This window comes from Neltuma alba, unplaced genomic scaffold, assembly GCF_004799145.2.
Source record: "Neltuma alba isolate B1F8T4 unplaced genomic scaffold, ASM479914v2 tig00003348_pilon, whole genome shotgun sequence".
In the NCBI taxonomy this organism is placed as follows: Eukaryota; Viridiplantae; Streptophyta; class Magnoliopsida; order Fabales; family Fabaceae; genus Neltuma; species Neltuma alba.
In genome coordinates this window covers 431-14,901 of record NW_021633247.1, presented here as the reverse complement: position 1 = coordinate 14,901, position 14,471 = coordinate 431, and the positions used below count along the sequence as shown (strand labels likewise).

At 35.8% G+C, this 14,471-nt stretch overlaps 2 protein-coding genes across 4 annotated transcripts; both read left to right on the top strand.

Moving 5' to 3' along the window:
- Positions 1-3,470: 3,470 nt before the first annotated feature.
- Positions 3,471-4,118, top strand: LOC114741318 (histone H3.2). The gene has a single exon (XM_028929571.1). The coding sequence runs from the start codon at positions 3,523-3,525 to the stop codon at positions 3,931-3,933; it is 411 nt and encodes a 136-aa protein (XP_028785404.1). The 5' UTR covers positions 3,471-3,522; the 3' UTR covers positions 3,934-4,118.
- Positions 4,119-6,271: 2,153 nt separating this feature from the next.
- LOC114741306 (glycerol-3-phosphate acyltransferase 9) lies at positions 6,272-12,203 on the top strand. 3 transcript variants are annotated; one of them, XM_028929560.1, is made up of 14 exons: positions 6,272-6,400; positions 6,516-6,714; positions 7,150-7,303; positions 7,497-7,554; positions 8,177-8,295; positions 8,536-8,635; positions 9,702-9,797; positions 10,157-10,253; positions 10,402-10,489; positions 10,567-10,663; positions 10,830-10,915; positions 11,011-11,130; positions 11,251-11,349; positions 11,853-12,032. In XM_028929560.1, the coding sequence occupies exons 3-14, from the start codon at positions 7,182-7,184 to the stop codon at positions 11,899-11,901; spliced, it is 1,131 nt and encodes a 376-aa protein (XP_028785393.1). In that variant the 5' UTR covers positions 6,272-6,400; positions 6,516-6,714; positions 7,150-7,181; the 3' UTR covers positions 11,902-12,032. The 3 variants fall into 3 exon arrangements, with proteins under 3 accessions (XP_028785393.1, XP_028785394.1, XP_028785392.1); XM_028929561.1 differs by having other exon boundaries at positions 6,492-6,714; XM_028929559.1 differs by having other exon boundaries at positions 6,272-6,714; positions 11,853-12,203.
- The last annotated feature ends 2,268 nt before the right edge of the window (positions 12,204-14,471 follow it).

The following is a 14,471-nucleotide window of genomic DNA, read 5'->3' as shown; positions in this document are numbered from 1 at the left end:
GAGGGAAATGGGTTTAGGCGGATGAGGAAAATCAAAATTGGGTGCTCCTTGGTTTGAAAATCATTAGAACGCAACGCTGAAGTTAGAGTGTGTATAAAACTTCCAATCTATCCAAGCTTGTGAGATACTTAGCTCCCCTTCTATGAAACCTCCGCCACTATTCAGTGTTTGGAGAAAATGATGGTGATAAAAGCTACAATTATACGGAAAAAAATTATTAGATTTGAAAAGGAACATGTACACTAAGAAAAATGTCCTCAAGGTTTTAACATGGTAAACTCATTAATGTTGATCTTGAGTGCCTCACCTAGAAACTTTACTCAAACGTTTGTGCCTTTGAATCGCGTTGTCAAGTCCTTCCTGAAAAATGAGATTACCCTCAAACCATAAAGCAAGTGAATGGAAGTCCTTGACCAACATATTTATGATATTGCTGTCTTAATTTTCTACTGCCAAGTTGCTAGTCTTTCTTTCATGATTTTGTGAATTAATATATCGATTCTTTGCAGGATATTACTAGTTTAGTGAAGTTGTAGAAGAATACTAGGGGTTCTGTGATTGAATATTATTGGAAGGTAAGAATTGGTCGTATTTTTCAATAGTTGTCGGTTAGAATAGTGGTATGTCAAGCTGTTCTGTTTTGAAAGGAGCTTGGCTTTTGTACTTCTTTTATTAAATTTCTATCGTTGCTAATAAGGAGTGTTCACTATCTAGATTTCGTTTGAAGAGAAAAAGCAAGAGCTATTTGAGATGGTATGGTTATTGATTAGCATTAGCATCATACATTTTGATAGCATAATATTTTTCTTGTAACATTTCATTGCAGTTTGTTTGTATTGGTTGAACTTTTGTTTTGATGAAACGTTCCTGAAAGAGGTTAACTGTATTTTGGGCTTCCCCTTTGTCAGCGTTATATGCATGTAGAATATGTCATGTTTCCTATTACCTAGCCGAGCAGTATTCAACGAGCATTTTATTAATAGTATCAGCTAACGCATTGATTTTTGCAAAACTGTCCTTGTAAATTCGTTGTATGTCCTTTTCATTTTCAAAGTGTGTGGCTTCCTTTTCATTTGAGGCTAAGAATATGGTTATCACAATTATGTTTCCTCCCTTGTTATCACATTGCCCTTTTACCTCTTTTACTTTTCTTTTCTGTGTGTTTTTGACTGAACTATTAACTTTGTCGAGTTGATACTTGTTACAGCACTCTGTTTTGACTCCAAAGCCAAAGAAAGTCGCATCTCCCACAATTAGAAATGATTTGGTTCTGTGTGTTGTGATTTGAAGGAAGAGAATGAATTAGAGCAATGAAGCATGAGAAGAAAGATAGTGCAAGGGAATGAAGCATCTGAAAGGAGAGAATGAAGCATCTGAAAGGAGAGAATGAAGCATGATATAATTTAAGTGTTGTTGGTCTTTTGCTGTTGTAGGATTTACAGTTGTTGGAACGTAACAAAGTGGGTAGAATGAGTAGTAGCATTATGCAAAAGTGATCAAATGACTACAAAAATTTGCTTCATATAGATGCAATTATATCATGCCTTTCAAAGCCAGTCCATAGCATATAAAGCCTTTCCTACTGATTGTCCAAAAGCAATGCAAATTCACCTTTCAGAGCAAGTAAAAGTATATGGTTATGCTCCCGTAAGAAGCTTAAAATAGTCAACCTTTGATTGAAATCAATAATTTGATATACACCAAAATTAAAATGGTCAACAGGAAAAAGGAGCCAACCAAAGTAAAATCATTTCCAATGAATAAGTAGAAAATAAATTTGCAATTTCCTGCATTTCCGAACCAGTGCTTTGAAAGGAATAACAGAATCGATGAGAATGAAATCCACAATTGCTTTTCTAAAGTTATAAAAAAATTACAAATAAAATAATTCTAGCAATCATAGATGGGGGTGAGCTGGTGAGCTAGTTAGAATTCTTCAACAAGGCAGGTATAGAAATAATGGGGAATAGCTTCCGACGACCAAGAATAGGAAAAGTGAAAATATTGATAGTAATGAGATACGATGCAGGTAGCTCCCACGAAGCACATGAAACTGATAAATAAAGCTATTTTAATCAAGTTGAGAGACAATTTTTTTCTCGTCCTCGTCATCGTGAAGATGAAGGTCTGCTAACTCCTAACTCTTTCCACTGTTGTCCCTTCTCCTCGTGGTCGTCTTCCTCCACTCTGGTCTCTTCGATCCTCGTCCTCTTCTGCAACAGGCCCTAGCCATCAGCGAGAAGGAGAACGAGACCGCAATAGTGTATGTTTTCAAGTGATTATGCCTCACTGCATTCCAGATCACATAATAATCCCCAAGCACCAAGATTAATCTAGCTAGCTGCCATGTCAGCTTCCAACTCATTAACATTAACGGTGTTATAACTGTTCAAACTCTTAAAAGATGGATGGACTTAACAGAACAAAGTATAAAGGTCTAATTGAAAAGAAATAAATTATAAGGACCTGATTCAAAATTGACTTATACTAGAAGGACTTGCAAATTAATTTTCTTTTTTTTTAAAAACTTTTATAGATAATTTTTTTCAGATTTTACATATTTTCATATATATATGTGTGTCTCTGTATAACATTTAGAAAAAATTACAAATAAAGACTCTTGAATATGTAAAATTATGATTTGAAACTTTTAATTTAAAAAATGACAAATAAGTACCTGATTCTATTTTTGTAAATATGAAATCATGGTAAAATATTTGAAATACCCCTCAGTTAAATGACAAGTTGATTATGAAAAATGACAAGTTCACTTTAGTGAATGGTAATTTCAATAGACCAAATCACAACTTGACTGAAGGTATGTCAAATGACCAGTTGACTATAAGAAATGACAAGTTCACTTACGAGAAATGACAAATTTATTTTAGTGAATGACAACTTCAATAAACCAAATCACAACTTGACTGAAAGTATACCAAATGACAAGTTGACTATAGGAAATGACAAGTTCATTTTAGCGAATGACAACTTCAGTAGAACAAATCACAATTTGGCTAAGAGGTATTTCAGACATTTTACATACATTTCATATTTGCAAAAATAAAATTGGATTCTTATTTGCTATTTTTCAAATTAGAGTCCCAAATCATAATTTTACATATTAGGGGCCTTTATTTGCAATTTCTCCTAACATTTACCCAGCTGATTATCCGATTTTCTCTTAGAAAAATGATTCCTCGATTGAGTCGAGCGGGCCGCATTGCCAACTCATCGATCCTTGTCGATGGCAAGATTTCATCCAAACCGTACATTGAAATATCAACGGTCATCCATAGCAGGCAAATGCTGTGATCCGCAGTTATCCGCCCTTCAGTAAACAGAGGCCGTCGATTCATCAATGGAATCAACGGTCTGCATCATCTAGAAATGGGCGCGCAAAATTCCCGGTCGAATGCTCTGCATACGGCTATGGATAAAAAGGACGCCCTTGCAAGATTGGAACCACCATCCCCTTATTGATCGTACTTTCTGTCAAGGTAGCGCTGTAATCGAATCCTTGCAATGGCACGAACCAAGCAAACGGCTCGCAAGTCCACCGGCGGTAAGGCTCCTAGGAAGCAACTGGCGACCAAGGCTGCTCGGAAGTCGGCTCCGGCCACTGGTGGTGTGAAGAAGCCTCACCGTTTCAGGCCCGGTACGGTAGCGCTTCGTGAGATCCGAAAGTACCAGAAGAGCACTGAGCTTCTGATCCGTAAGCTTCCTTTCCAGCGTCTGGTTCGTGAGATCGCTCAGGACTTCAAGACGGATCTCCGATTCCAGAGCTCCGCCGTCGCCGCCCTTCAGGAAGCTGCTGAGGCTTATCTAGTCGGACTCTTCGAAGACACTAACCTTTGTGCTATTCACGCTAAGAGAGTCACTATTATGCCTAAGGATATTCAGCTGGCGAGGCGTATTAGGGGTGAGCGTGCTTGAGCATTCAGTTAGATTTGTATAGCGTGGGCTGCCTAATGCTTAATCGGCATAGTTAATTTGACTTAGATGGGTTTACCTTTTGGAGCTTTTGTAAGCAAGTGCCGGTGTAATAGTTTCCTTATGAATCAAAACAAGATGTTCTGTTCAGTTAATTTATTCTGTTCTTCTGCTATGTGAAAATTTAAGAATTTGGGGGTTTTAGTATGATTCATCGTTGACTGGAATGCAACCTGGTGATAGTGAATCAGTAAGGCGGGGTAAGGATTCTCAATTTTGTCTCGCTTGTACCTCTGTTTTTAGTTAATTGGGATTCGTGCATCTTCAAGATTCCTCTAGGAATTGCGGAAGAAGATTGTTATCACACTTGTTTTTAATTAATACTATCTCTTTCGGTTTTTAATATAAGATTCTGTTTGATTTTTATTTTAGTATTAAATATCATATTTCAATTCATTTTGTCTTTTATATTTATGTATTTTTTTTCAAGATAGTCTTTCTAATAATTATAGTCCTAGTTAATATAGTTTATTAGTAAAGATATTTTAAGAAAAGTAATACCTATTTATTACAAATAACTAATTTAATTTTTTTTTAATTTTTTCAAATTAGTCAACTGGATCTTATAATTAGAAACCGGGTCTTATAATTAAAATCGGAGGTAATAAGATCTAGGGTTTTATAATTAAAAAAAGATTTTATAATTAGGGTTTGTAATCAGGGCCGGACGGAATTAGTATTAAAATTCTACCAGCATTGTGTAGAACTGCGATTAATCAGGATTTTTATTTGTCGCAATTTCAACTCAGAAGTATTTTGAGGCGTAATTTTTTTCATGCATATTTCCAAGTGGGGCAATATTCGGCCTATTAGAAGATGGTTTGGCTAAATGGTGTCAAAAAGCTCCCATGCTGGAAAGAAACTAATTGACACGTCATTCAATAGGGGACACAGCAAATACACAAGGTTGGCCTTGTCGGATGAATTCATTAAAAGAGACAGATGCCATTTGAAACTCAGTCGAGGGCACACGAAATGTGAAATATTATCAGGAGAGCAACCAGTTCGGGGGACTTTTGTGGCAAAGGTGATGGAAGAATCTGTGTCATCCCCGATAAGAAGCATTAGGACGAGAGCGTTGATGCTGAGGGAGGGTGCGGAGTCGGAATACAAAAGGGGTTAGAGATACTGTCACCGCGGTTTGGCTGTTCCACGCTGGACTTCATGGACTGAGAGGAACCCTGGGAGAAGATTCTATGGGTGGCTGGTGCCCTAACTATTGGGATGCATGTGTGTTTTATATTGTTGGGTTAGTAAAATGGGTTGTAATTTTTTGCGATATTGTGTCCGATGTGGGTATTTTGCGTGGCACGAGGAAGATGTAGATGAAAGGTTGAAGGTTGTGATTAATGCGCTTGAGGAACATGAGATGAACTTCTTATTGAAAATGTGAGGATGCCGATGCGAGAGATTGCGAGGGAAGAAAGTCTAAACAAAAGAAACGAAGGTATTATTGCGGTGTATGGTGAAATGAAGAAAGTGTAGATGCAACAACAGAAGGAGCTAGCGCTCTTGAAGAAGAAGCTGAACATAGTAACAATGAATCTAATCATATCATGGGTGTTATTTTTTTGTCATTTCAAGTCAGTAATGCTGTGGTACTTGTAACGTAACCATGTTAGAGTGAATCAAAATTGCATTTTCGATATGTATTTTGTTGGTTAGATTTGGGAAATGTACTTTGTTTGTTACTTGTTATTTGGGATATGTATGAATTGTTAGAATTTATGTTTTACTGATGACAAATGTATTTTCTAAATTTATAATTTTTAGCAAAACCATGGCCTAAGAATATTTCTTGATCAGTTTTCTCTACTATATATTCAAGATTTGGTCTTCGCCAGTATATATTTGAGAAGCTCCTTACGTTTTGCTAAATTACTTTTCTCTAAACTGTTTTTATCCATTATATATTTGAGAGCTGGTTTTGCTAAATTGCTCGTATGTGAAAGAAAAAACAATTTCCTCCACTACTGGTTGGCGGCTATTGACACCACCACATCCCCGAACTCCAGTGGGCCAGAAAAAAAATTTCCTCCACTACTGGTTGGCGGTTATTTTGATCCAATGGGCCTCTTTGAGCCCAATTCCTGAACTATCACTAAAGCCTTCGTTTTCCTCACGTTGGGCCTATGATCAAGAACTGTTTGTTCAATTGTTGGTTTATTTTCATGTGAGTGGCTTTGGACAAAGTCTTTTGGGTCTTTCCATTTGAGGCTTTCGTTGAATCAATCCTCTTCAATCTGTTGCGTCTCGCTTTGCCCTTTGCCACTTTGCTAGCTCTAGCCGTTGTCATCATCTTGTCTGACATTTCAGCCTCTACATGACGATTTCTCTTCGTACCTGCTCACTCTTTCTCAAACCTGCTTCTTCGCCTTCTTGTCGTGGGATGGGTGTTTCTCGGATTTAGGTGTGGCTTCCCTAATGCCTTGCATGGTTTCATGATTAAGATCAGCAATTGCTTCACATCGTGATTTTGATGTCTGAAACATTGCCTCAAGTATCGCTCCTTGGGCTCGTTGCAGGTTGTTTCTCAAATTTATCCGTTGGTGCGTGGAAGTGCCGGGTTTTGATCTGCCTTCGAACAATCATCATCTCGCAGAACTCTTCCTCCGACGGTGAATCTCTGGGATGCGATGCCTGATTGCTCGACTGAGTGGTAGCATTTCTTTGATTCTCGTCCGAGATTTCTGACTCGTAGAAGTTATTTGCGGCTGAGCACTGGTAAAATTGTTTACTTGTTCAGCAGAATTTTTTCCTAGCATCATCTACTTTCCGGTTGTACAATTCCAAATGGAATATGTTAAGTGCAAAAAGTTGATGCCTTACTTTAGAAAAGAGTTGTTAACTTGTGCTTTTCGCTCACCAACTTTGTGACGAACTTCGAACTTTGACTATGCCCAAGATGAAAGGAGTTTTGTGTGTTTGAAATTCGTCACCTTAGCGTCGAAGTTGGTAAATGGACAACAAAACAAGTTACCAACTCTTTTCTTCTAAAGTAAGCATTTTTTTTTTGGGCACTTGACATGTTCCATCTGGAGTTGAATCTGATTGAAAATTTTCAAGGATCCAATCAGAATCTTTAATTATCGGGTGAACTCGATTGATAAGGTTTCTGATTTAATGATCAACTGATTTAACCTTAACTTTATCTTTCAGAAATCTCTGGCAGTGGTGAAAGCCAAACAGCCATGAGTACTACTGGGAAGCTCAAATCTTCTAGTTCTGAATTGGACCTTGATCGACCCAACATCGAAGATTACCTCCCTTCTGGGACGACCATTCAACAAGAACCTCATGGCAAGCTTTGCCTGTATGCCTCTTTCTCTTTAGTGTGACTACTGTTTAGTTGGATGTTAAATAAGAGCGAGTTGTTAGATAGGAGCAGTTTTTATTCAATTGATGCTGCTGAAGCATTGAGATTTACTTGCTCATGTAAAATTTCAACTCCTCCTCTCTGTTCATTCAACATTTTTAGATTTTGCTATTTGATTATTGGTTTTCAGGCGTGACTTGCTCAACATTTCTCCCACTTTATCCGAGGCAGCTGGTGCCATTGTAGATGTAAGATTTGCCCTTTCTTTGGTGCCCCACCATTATTTTTAGATGAATGATTACCGGATATTAAAAATCATGAGGCACTGTGTTGTGTGGTAGAAAGAACGAGGAAAGAAAAGGAAAGCTGCCCCCGCCCTTTTGTTGGGGGGGGGGGTTTGAGAGGGAGGATGGGATTAGAGAGTCGAGAGAGAGAGGGGTTCTAACTGGATAGTGTGCTGAATAGCTCATAATAAGCATAGCATCTAACCTACAGTTGCTTTCCTTTTGTAGGCAAAGCTTTCTGATGGCCAATTGACAACCATAACTAACTAGCTACCTCTTAACCTGATAACTACCATAACCACCTAATAAAAGTCTAATCCCATGTCTACTTTGATTGACACATCAGATTGAGGCTTAAAAAATAGCACATGGACTAGCTTGTGTACTGCTTCTCCTTAGGATTTCTTTTGGGTTCTGTTCTCAGGTATTTAGGCTTGCGTTAAGAATCTGCAATTTATTCTGAAGCTCATAAAATGTGTGGGTATGTGCACACGCACACACTAATGGAGATGTTTTTCAATCCCTTGTTTTTGACCTTTGTTACATTCGGGTGTTTGCTCTAAGTTGAAATTTCTGTGTTGTATAGGATTCATTCACAAGATGCTTCAAGTCAAATCCTCCTGAACCTTGGAATTGGAATGTTTATCTGTTCCCTTTGTGGTGTTTTGGAGTCTTCGTTCGATATTTGATACTGTTCCCTGCAAGGTTAGCGTACACCTTTGCAATATTTAGTCGCAATCATGTTATGCATGGCGCAGTAACGATGAGTCTTGTTATTTTGGAGTCCACTTGGCTAAATATTCTATAAAATTTGAATTTCAACTTTGATTACATCAAATTTCCATTTTAAACCTGATTTATGGATCTCCATTGTGTCTCTCATTCATAAACTCGTTTACTGTTGATTACGTCTGGCCTTCTGATACTTCTTATTTGAACTTACAGGGTCATAGTGTTGACAATAGGATGGATAATATTTCTTTCATCCTTCATTCCTGTGCATTTCCTATTGAAGAGACATGACAAGTTGAGGAGAAAGATTGAGGTGCCTATTTACCCACATGCAATGTTATACCATCCAATTTGTAGTTTTCTCCCTCGTTTTTCATATATACCATAAAAAGAACGAAGAAGGCTTAAAACTGTTGTTTTGAATAATTTTAAAGCACAAAATAATTTTTGGTTTGTAGTTCTTAAAATACATAGTTCAAAAATAAATGGCATAGGCATCTCAAGTTTAGCTGCAATTGCAGAAGCATCCCCTTTAATCTTAAAGTATACACTTTAATCCAGTTTTAATTGTTTTCCTGGATTAAAATGTCCTCCATCAATCCTTTCATGTATTTTGGCAAAAGGACACGCTTACCTATTTTGTATGGAGGTTATTTTAGTCCAAATTGTTTTTATTCAACTCCAAAAAAAATAAAAATTGGACAAGTGTATGTTTTGAAAATAGAGGGAATGCCTTTATATTTTTAGCAAAAAATGAGAAACGATGTACAATTGGCTTATATTTTAAAAGTACTCATTTGAGGAGGTACAAGCCTCTACTTTTATTGGAATATTTAGTGAATATTTGTTTAATTTTCTGTTAATTTTGAGTACCTATTGCCTGGTAGACTTCAATTCATTTTGCTCCGCATAGAATGAAAAACATGGCACGTATATTTTCTTCACTTCTGATTGCTTCCATTGAAGTCGAAGAATTTTCCATTAACAATTTAAACTAGTGGGAGAAGATAATTTTGTTAAACAAGTGCCTATACAATTATATTACTAATCAGACTAATCTAAAGTTTTGTACAAAACCAAACACAAGTAGTGAATGGCTGTCATTTTTATAATATATCGTTCATACTGTAAAGGTTGGCCAATTTATTGGCGGACATAATTTCAATTAATACTTTATGTTTTTCATGAACTCATCTATTTGAAGGATGCTGTATACAGTGGAATGCATGGGACTAGTTGTAGTCCAACCTGTGATATTATAGCACATACTGTCTCAAGACTCCAAATTGCTGTCTTTCATATTTTCTCCCTGTTGTACAATTCTGATGTGACTTTTATACATCAAATTGGATATGATGCAAATTGAACTTGTCCTTCAGAGATCTTTGGTAGAGATGATGTGCAGTTTTTTTGTTGCATCATGGACTGGGGTTGTCAAATATCATGGGCCACGTCCTAGCATAAGACCAAAGCAGGTATGTCTAAGATATATCGATTGCCAGATGTCACCTTATCTGTATACTACCTCTGGTCCTTAATATACGACCTCGTTTGACTTTTATTTTGGTTCTAAATATAAGATCCCAATTTACTTTGTCCCTAATATTTATGTATTTTTTTCCAAGATAGTCTTTCTAACAATAGTAGTTCAAGCCAATACACTTGATTAGCAAGGATATTTTAAAAAAGACAACACCTATTTATGACAAATAACTAACTTAACTTCTTTCCTTAATCTCTTCAAATTAGTCAACTAGCTCTTATAATTAGGACTGGAGGTAGTATTTAAGTAAATGTGAATGTTATTGACTGATAATATGAGTTCCTTGAACAGGTTTTTGTGGCCAACCATACTTCCATGATTGATTTCATTATTTTAGAACAGATGACTGCATTTGCTGTAATTATGCAGAAGCATCCTGGATGGGTTGGTAAGCATCTTGCTAAATTAAAACCTGTTTGTTTATTCACATGTAATATGATAATTTATTATGCATATATAGTATTATGACAAGCCATATTTGGGTAATTTGGTTTCAGTAATTCATGTATTTCATAAATATTGGCTGTTTTGTGTAGGATTATTGCAGAGCACCATTTTGGAGAGTGTAGGATGTATCTGGTTCAATCGTTCTGAGGCAAAGGATCGAGAAATTGTTGCCAAGAAGTGAGTTTAATTGAAAACTGAGGAAACGTCTATCTCTGATTTCATTTGTTTTGACTTTTCTGTTTTACATTCTTCAGATTGAGGGATCATGTCCAGGGAATTGACAATAACCCTCTTCTCATATTTCCCGAGGGAACTTGTGTAAATAATCACTACACAGTCATGTTCAAGAAGGTACGTGAATCTGTGAAAAATGCAGTTGTGTACACATATAGGCTTATGCAATGGGCGTTCTTTCTTTCTTTTGTTTCTAATACTCCCCCGCACCCCCACATTGATTTCTACTCTAGTTGTATTCTTAATTTGTCATCAAAGCATTTAACTTTTTATTGATGTTTAGGGTGCATTTGAGCTTGACTGCACAGTTTGCCCAGTCGCAATAAAATACAATAAAATATTTGTGGATGCTTTTTGGAATAGTCGAAAGTAAGGTTATGCCTTTTGATGTTAATTACTTCTATACTTGCATGGATCCCACTGCTGTATTAGAGGAGTAATGGTTGGATTTCATTCATTTGCAGGCAATCATTCACTATGCATCTGCTGCAGCTAATGACATCTTGGGCTGTTGTTTGTGATGTTTGGTACTTGGAGCCACAGAATCTGAAGCCAGGAGAAACAGCCATTGAGTTTGCTGAGAGGTAAATAATTTTCCTCTTTAATTATAAGAAGAAAGTTGTGTAGTGCAAACGGTTGTGCATGAAAGTCTATGCTTGGCATCTTTAATGTGTTGAGACCGTCTGTATTTTACTTTAATGTAGGGTGAGAGACATAATCTCAGTTCGAGCTGGTCTTAAAAAGGTTCCTTGGGATGGATATCTGAAGTATTCTCGTCCTAGCCCAAAGCTGAAAGAAGGAAAGTAAGTTCTATTTCTTAGTTTCTCTTGGGGCGCACCCTTTTACTATCATATGGCCGATAATCTAGGTGTTATAGTTGATAGTAATATCAGTAGAAACCATCTAATTTAGGAAAATTCTCACAATTCATAAGTCGTTAACAGTGTGGATGAATACATTGGGCCCACCTAGTTTGGGGTATACATTTAGTTAGTTTGTTGTTCTATCTTGTTTTGCACTATATGGTTTTCTAGGTTGCAAATCTCTTGCTTTGGCACTGTTTTATCTATTTGTATTACTGATAAGATGTGTTGAATGCATAAATATTAGATAAGATTTGTAAATTGCTTCTTACTTTGCGCTTTTTGGTGTTTCAGATGAAATGGTTACTTTGTAGAGTAATTAATTGATTGTGCTTTCTATATTTGGCAAATGCTGGATCATGATACTAAATTAGATTAAAAAAATATGGGTTTTGAGAAATCTGAGTCATGGCATTTACTGGTTGGTTACTGGGCATTTGTAGGCAACAAAACTTTGCTGAGTCAATGCTACGGCGCCTGGAGGAAAAATGATGCGCAACATTTTGTATATCGCATTTACTTTCGTACTCTTTCAACCTGTTTTTCTTTTCCCTTGACGTAAACTTTATATTCACCTTTAATCATATATACAGATTGATATGAATAAGTTGCCTTTAATCTTATGATGCTTGCTCTGTCTTGGAACTGCTATATTGTGCAGGACCAAGCTTGATTTGAAAGTCTTTTGACTATTTACATGTCATTTAAATCGTTGACATCCTAGAAAATTTTATCATATATTATATTTAATTTGACTTTTATCATGTAATATAGTCACTGGCTTTGAGTATATACTCCCTTCGTTCCAGAATTATCGTTTAAACTCTTTGTTTTGTTAAAAAACATTGATGTTTAGAAATCTAAGGACTGGTCAATTTTCTCCCAATAACCATGCTCTCTTTTTGATAATTATTCCATTAAATGGATGAATGAGTAGGTACTCCAATTTCTTTCAAAGCATCATGAAGAGCAAGGCTGCCCAAGTAGAGGGGTTGAAGAAGCATGCATAACGCGCCAATATTGGGGATCTAATGCCACATGTCATGTTATTTTTTCTTTTGTTTAAATAGTACATGAGAGATTGATTGCATTAACCAATAAGTTGGGGTAGGTTGAGTCGAACGGAAGGGAATAAATGTTCAAATTTTCATCAAAAGAATTGTTCACCTTTAATATCTGACACTGCATCTATGGTTTTTAATAGAAAAATAGTAGTATCTTTTCCTTTCTGCTGCATGTCCGTTGCCTCTCTTTGTATTTCAATCAATGAATTAAAAGCCGGACTGTTGGACTGGTCCTGTCAGTGATTGGAGAGTTTTTCGGCTCGTTTTTCATGATTTGATTACTTAATTAGTTAGGCCGTTTTGGACCGTTTCTGGATGGCCATTTAGCCGGGAGTTGGAGTTAGACAGGAACAGGAATGCGTCACCATCGTCAAATGGAAAAGAAGATGAAGAGGGTTAAGGAAAGATAAAAATATTTAGAAGGTTATATGAGAAAATTCAGTTTAAATTATGATAAATAACTTACTAAAATCTACTCAGCCTCAGCCACAAACCTTGATCTATCTTTGAAAATAGTAGCAAAAAAAAATCTGCACCAGAAGCGTAAGATATAAAGAACAGTCGAAGGTGGATCTTGAGGTCGCCGAAACTGAAGTGAATGGTTGGAGTTGAAAACTTTTTCAATTGAAAATATATCGATGGCTGCAAGATGTTACATGATAGTTTTAATTCAATGGTTAAAAGGAAGAGGTATCTTGAAATACTAAAAAATAAATACAAATCCCAAAAGCGTCCATGGAAGGTCAAAAAGCACTAGAGCATCTCAAAAATTGAAAAGAAAAAAAGAATAAAGCGGAAAAAAAAAATAAAACCTCCTTTTTCATTTACCCTTTTTTCTTTTTCAATAAATTATAATATTTTTTATTTAATTATCGCACCGGTCTGGTTGATCCGACTGTTTGAATCATGATTCGCTAGTTTCTCTGACTTGACTTTCAGTCCAGCTTTTAAAACATTGATTTCAATGTTCTATCTATACTCCAGCACAAAAAGCAAAAAGAAAAAGAATGAAGAGTATAATTGATTTTATTGCTTTATAAAAATAATTAATATCCTAATCCTTATTGATTTTTTTTAATTATAACAGCTACTTTCTATGCTCATAATTTGTACTTATCATTAATGTGAATACTATGCTGTTCTATGCTTGTTTTAGAAATTAACAAGATTCATAATTCCCCATTAACTATTCATAATAAAATTGCTGTTATTCAACTACAAAACAATCTAGAAATTAATAAGTTCAATTTAGTAATTCAAAGTTCTTATTAGTTATTTATAACAAAATATTTGCAATTCTTTAATAAACTTTTGTTGTAATTTAATCACAATATAGGCTTAAAAATTAGCAAATACAATTTAACAATTTAAATTTTATTAGCTATTCATAAAAAATTTTGTAATAAAGTTGTCGTTAGAGCTTTAGCCATTATTGTTAGAGTTTCAATCTTTTGTTGTTGGAGCTCCAATCGCTGACGAAGTGGCAGCCAATCGTTGCCTCATTAACAAGAGTGTCATTGGACAAAAAAAAAAAAAGAAAACAATGAAGTAAAATGCCTAAATTTTCAAATCCCAAATTACGTCCATGCACTAATTAGGGATTTGGAATATTTATCAATTGATTTATATTTATACTTTTCCAATTACATGTGATTTTTAATAGGCTTTTCTCCTTAAAAATAAACTAATAATATTAATTTTTGGCTCCTTTAATTTATTGCCTCTCATTATGCAATGATTGTTGTCCGTTGTGAAGCCGGACGAGCTGTAGTGACTTGTTTGTGATCAATTCCTTTTCACCAGATCCGAACGGGGAGAGTGTTGATTTAAAAAAGTTGGGAAATTTTCCTTCTTGATGTTCGACCTACTCAAATACTATAATCCCATTTGAATTTTTCCCCCCCTAAACCCACTTCTAGACAAAACATTATTATTGCTGATTATCTAGCCAGGACGACACATAATTTTAATTATTTTTGTATCCCTGTCCAAGGTAGA

What these genes read in the sequence shown, in the direction of transcription:
- LOC114741306 (XM_028929559.1), top strand. Translation starts at nt 7,182, where the DNA reads ATGAGTACTACTGGGAAGCTCAAATCTTCTAGTTCTGAATTGGACCTT. An exon ending in CCTCATGGCAAGCTTTGCCT is followed by an intron (nt 7,304 to 7,496) that starts GTATGCCTCTTT and finishes ATTGGTTTTCAG; the next exon opens with GCGTGACTTGCTCAACATTT. An exon ending in GCTTTTTGGAATAGTCGAAA is followed by an intron (nt 10,916 to 11,010) that starts GTAAGGTTATGC and finishes ATTCATTTGCAG; the next exon opens with GCAATCATTCACTATGCATC.
- LOC114741318 (XM_028929571.1), top strand. Translation starts at nt 3,523, where the DNA reads ATGGCACGAACCAAGCAAACGGCTCGCAAGTCCACCGGCGGTAAGGCT.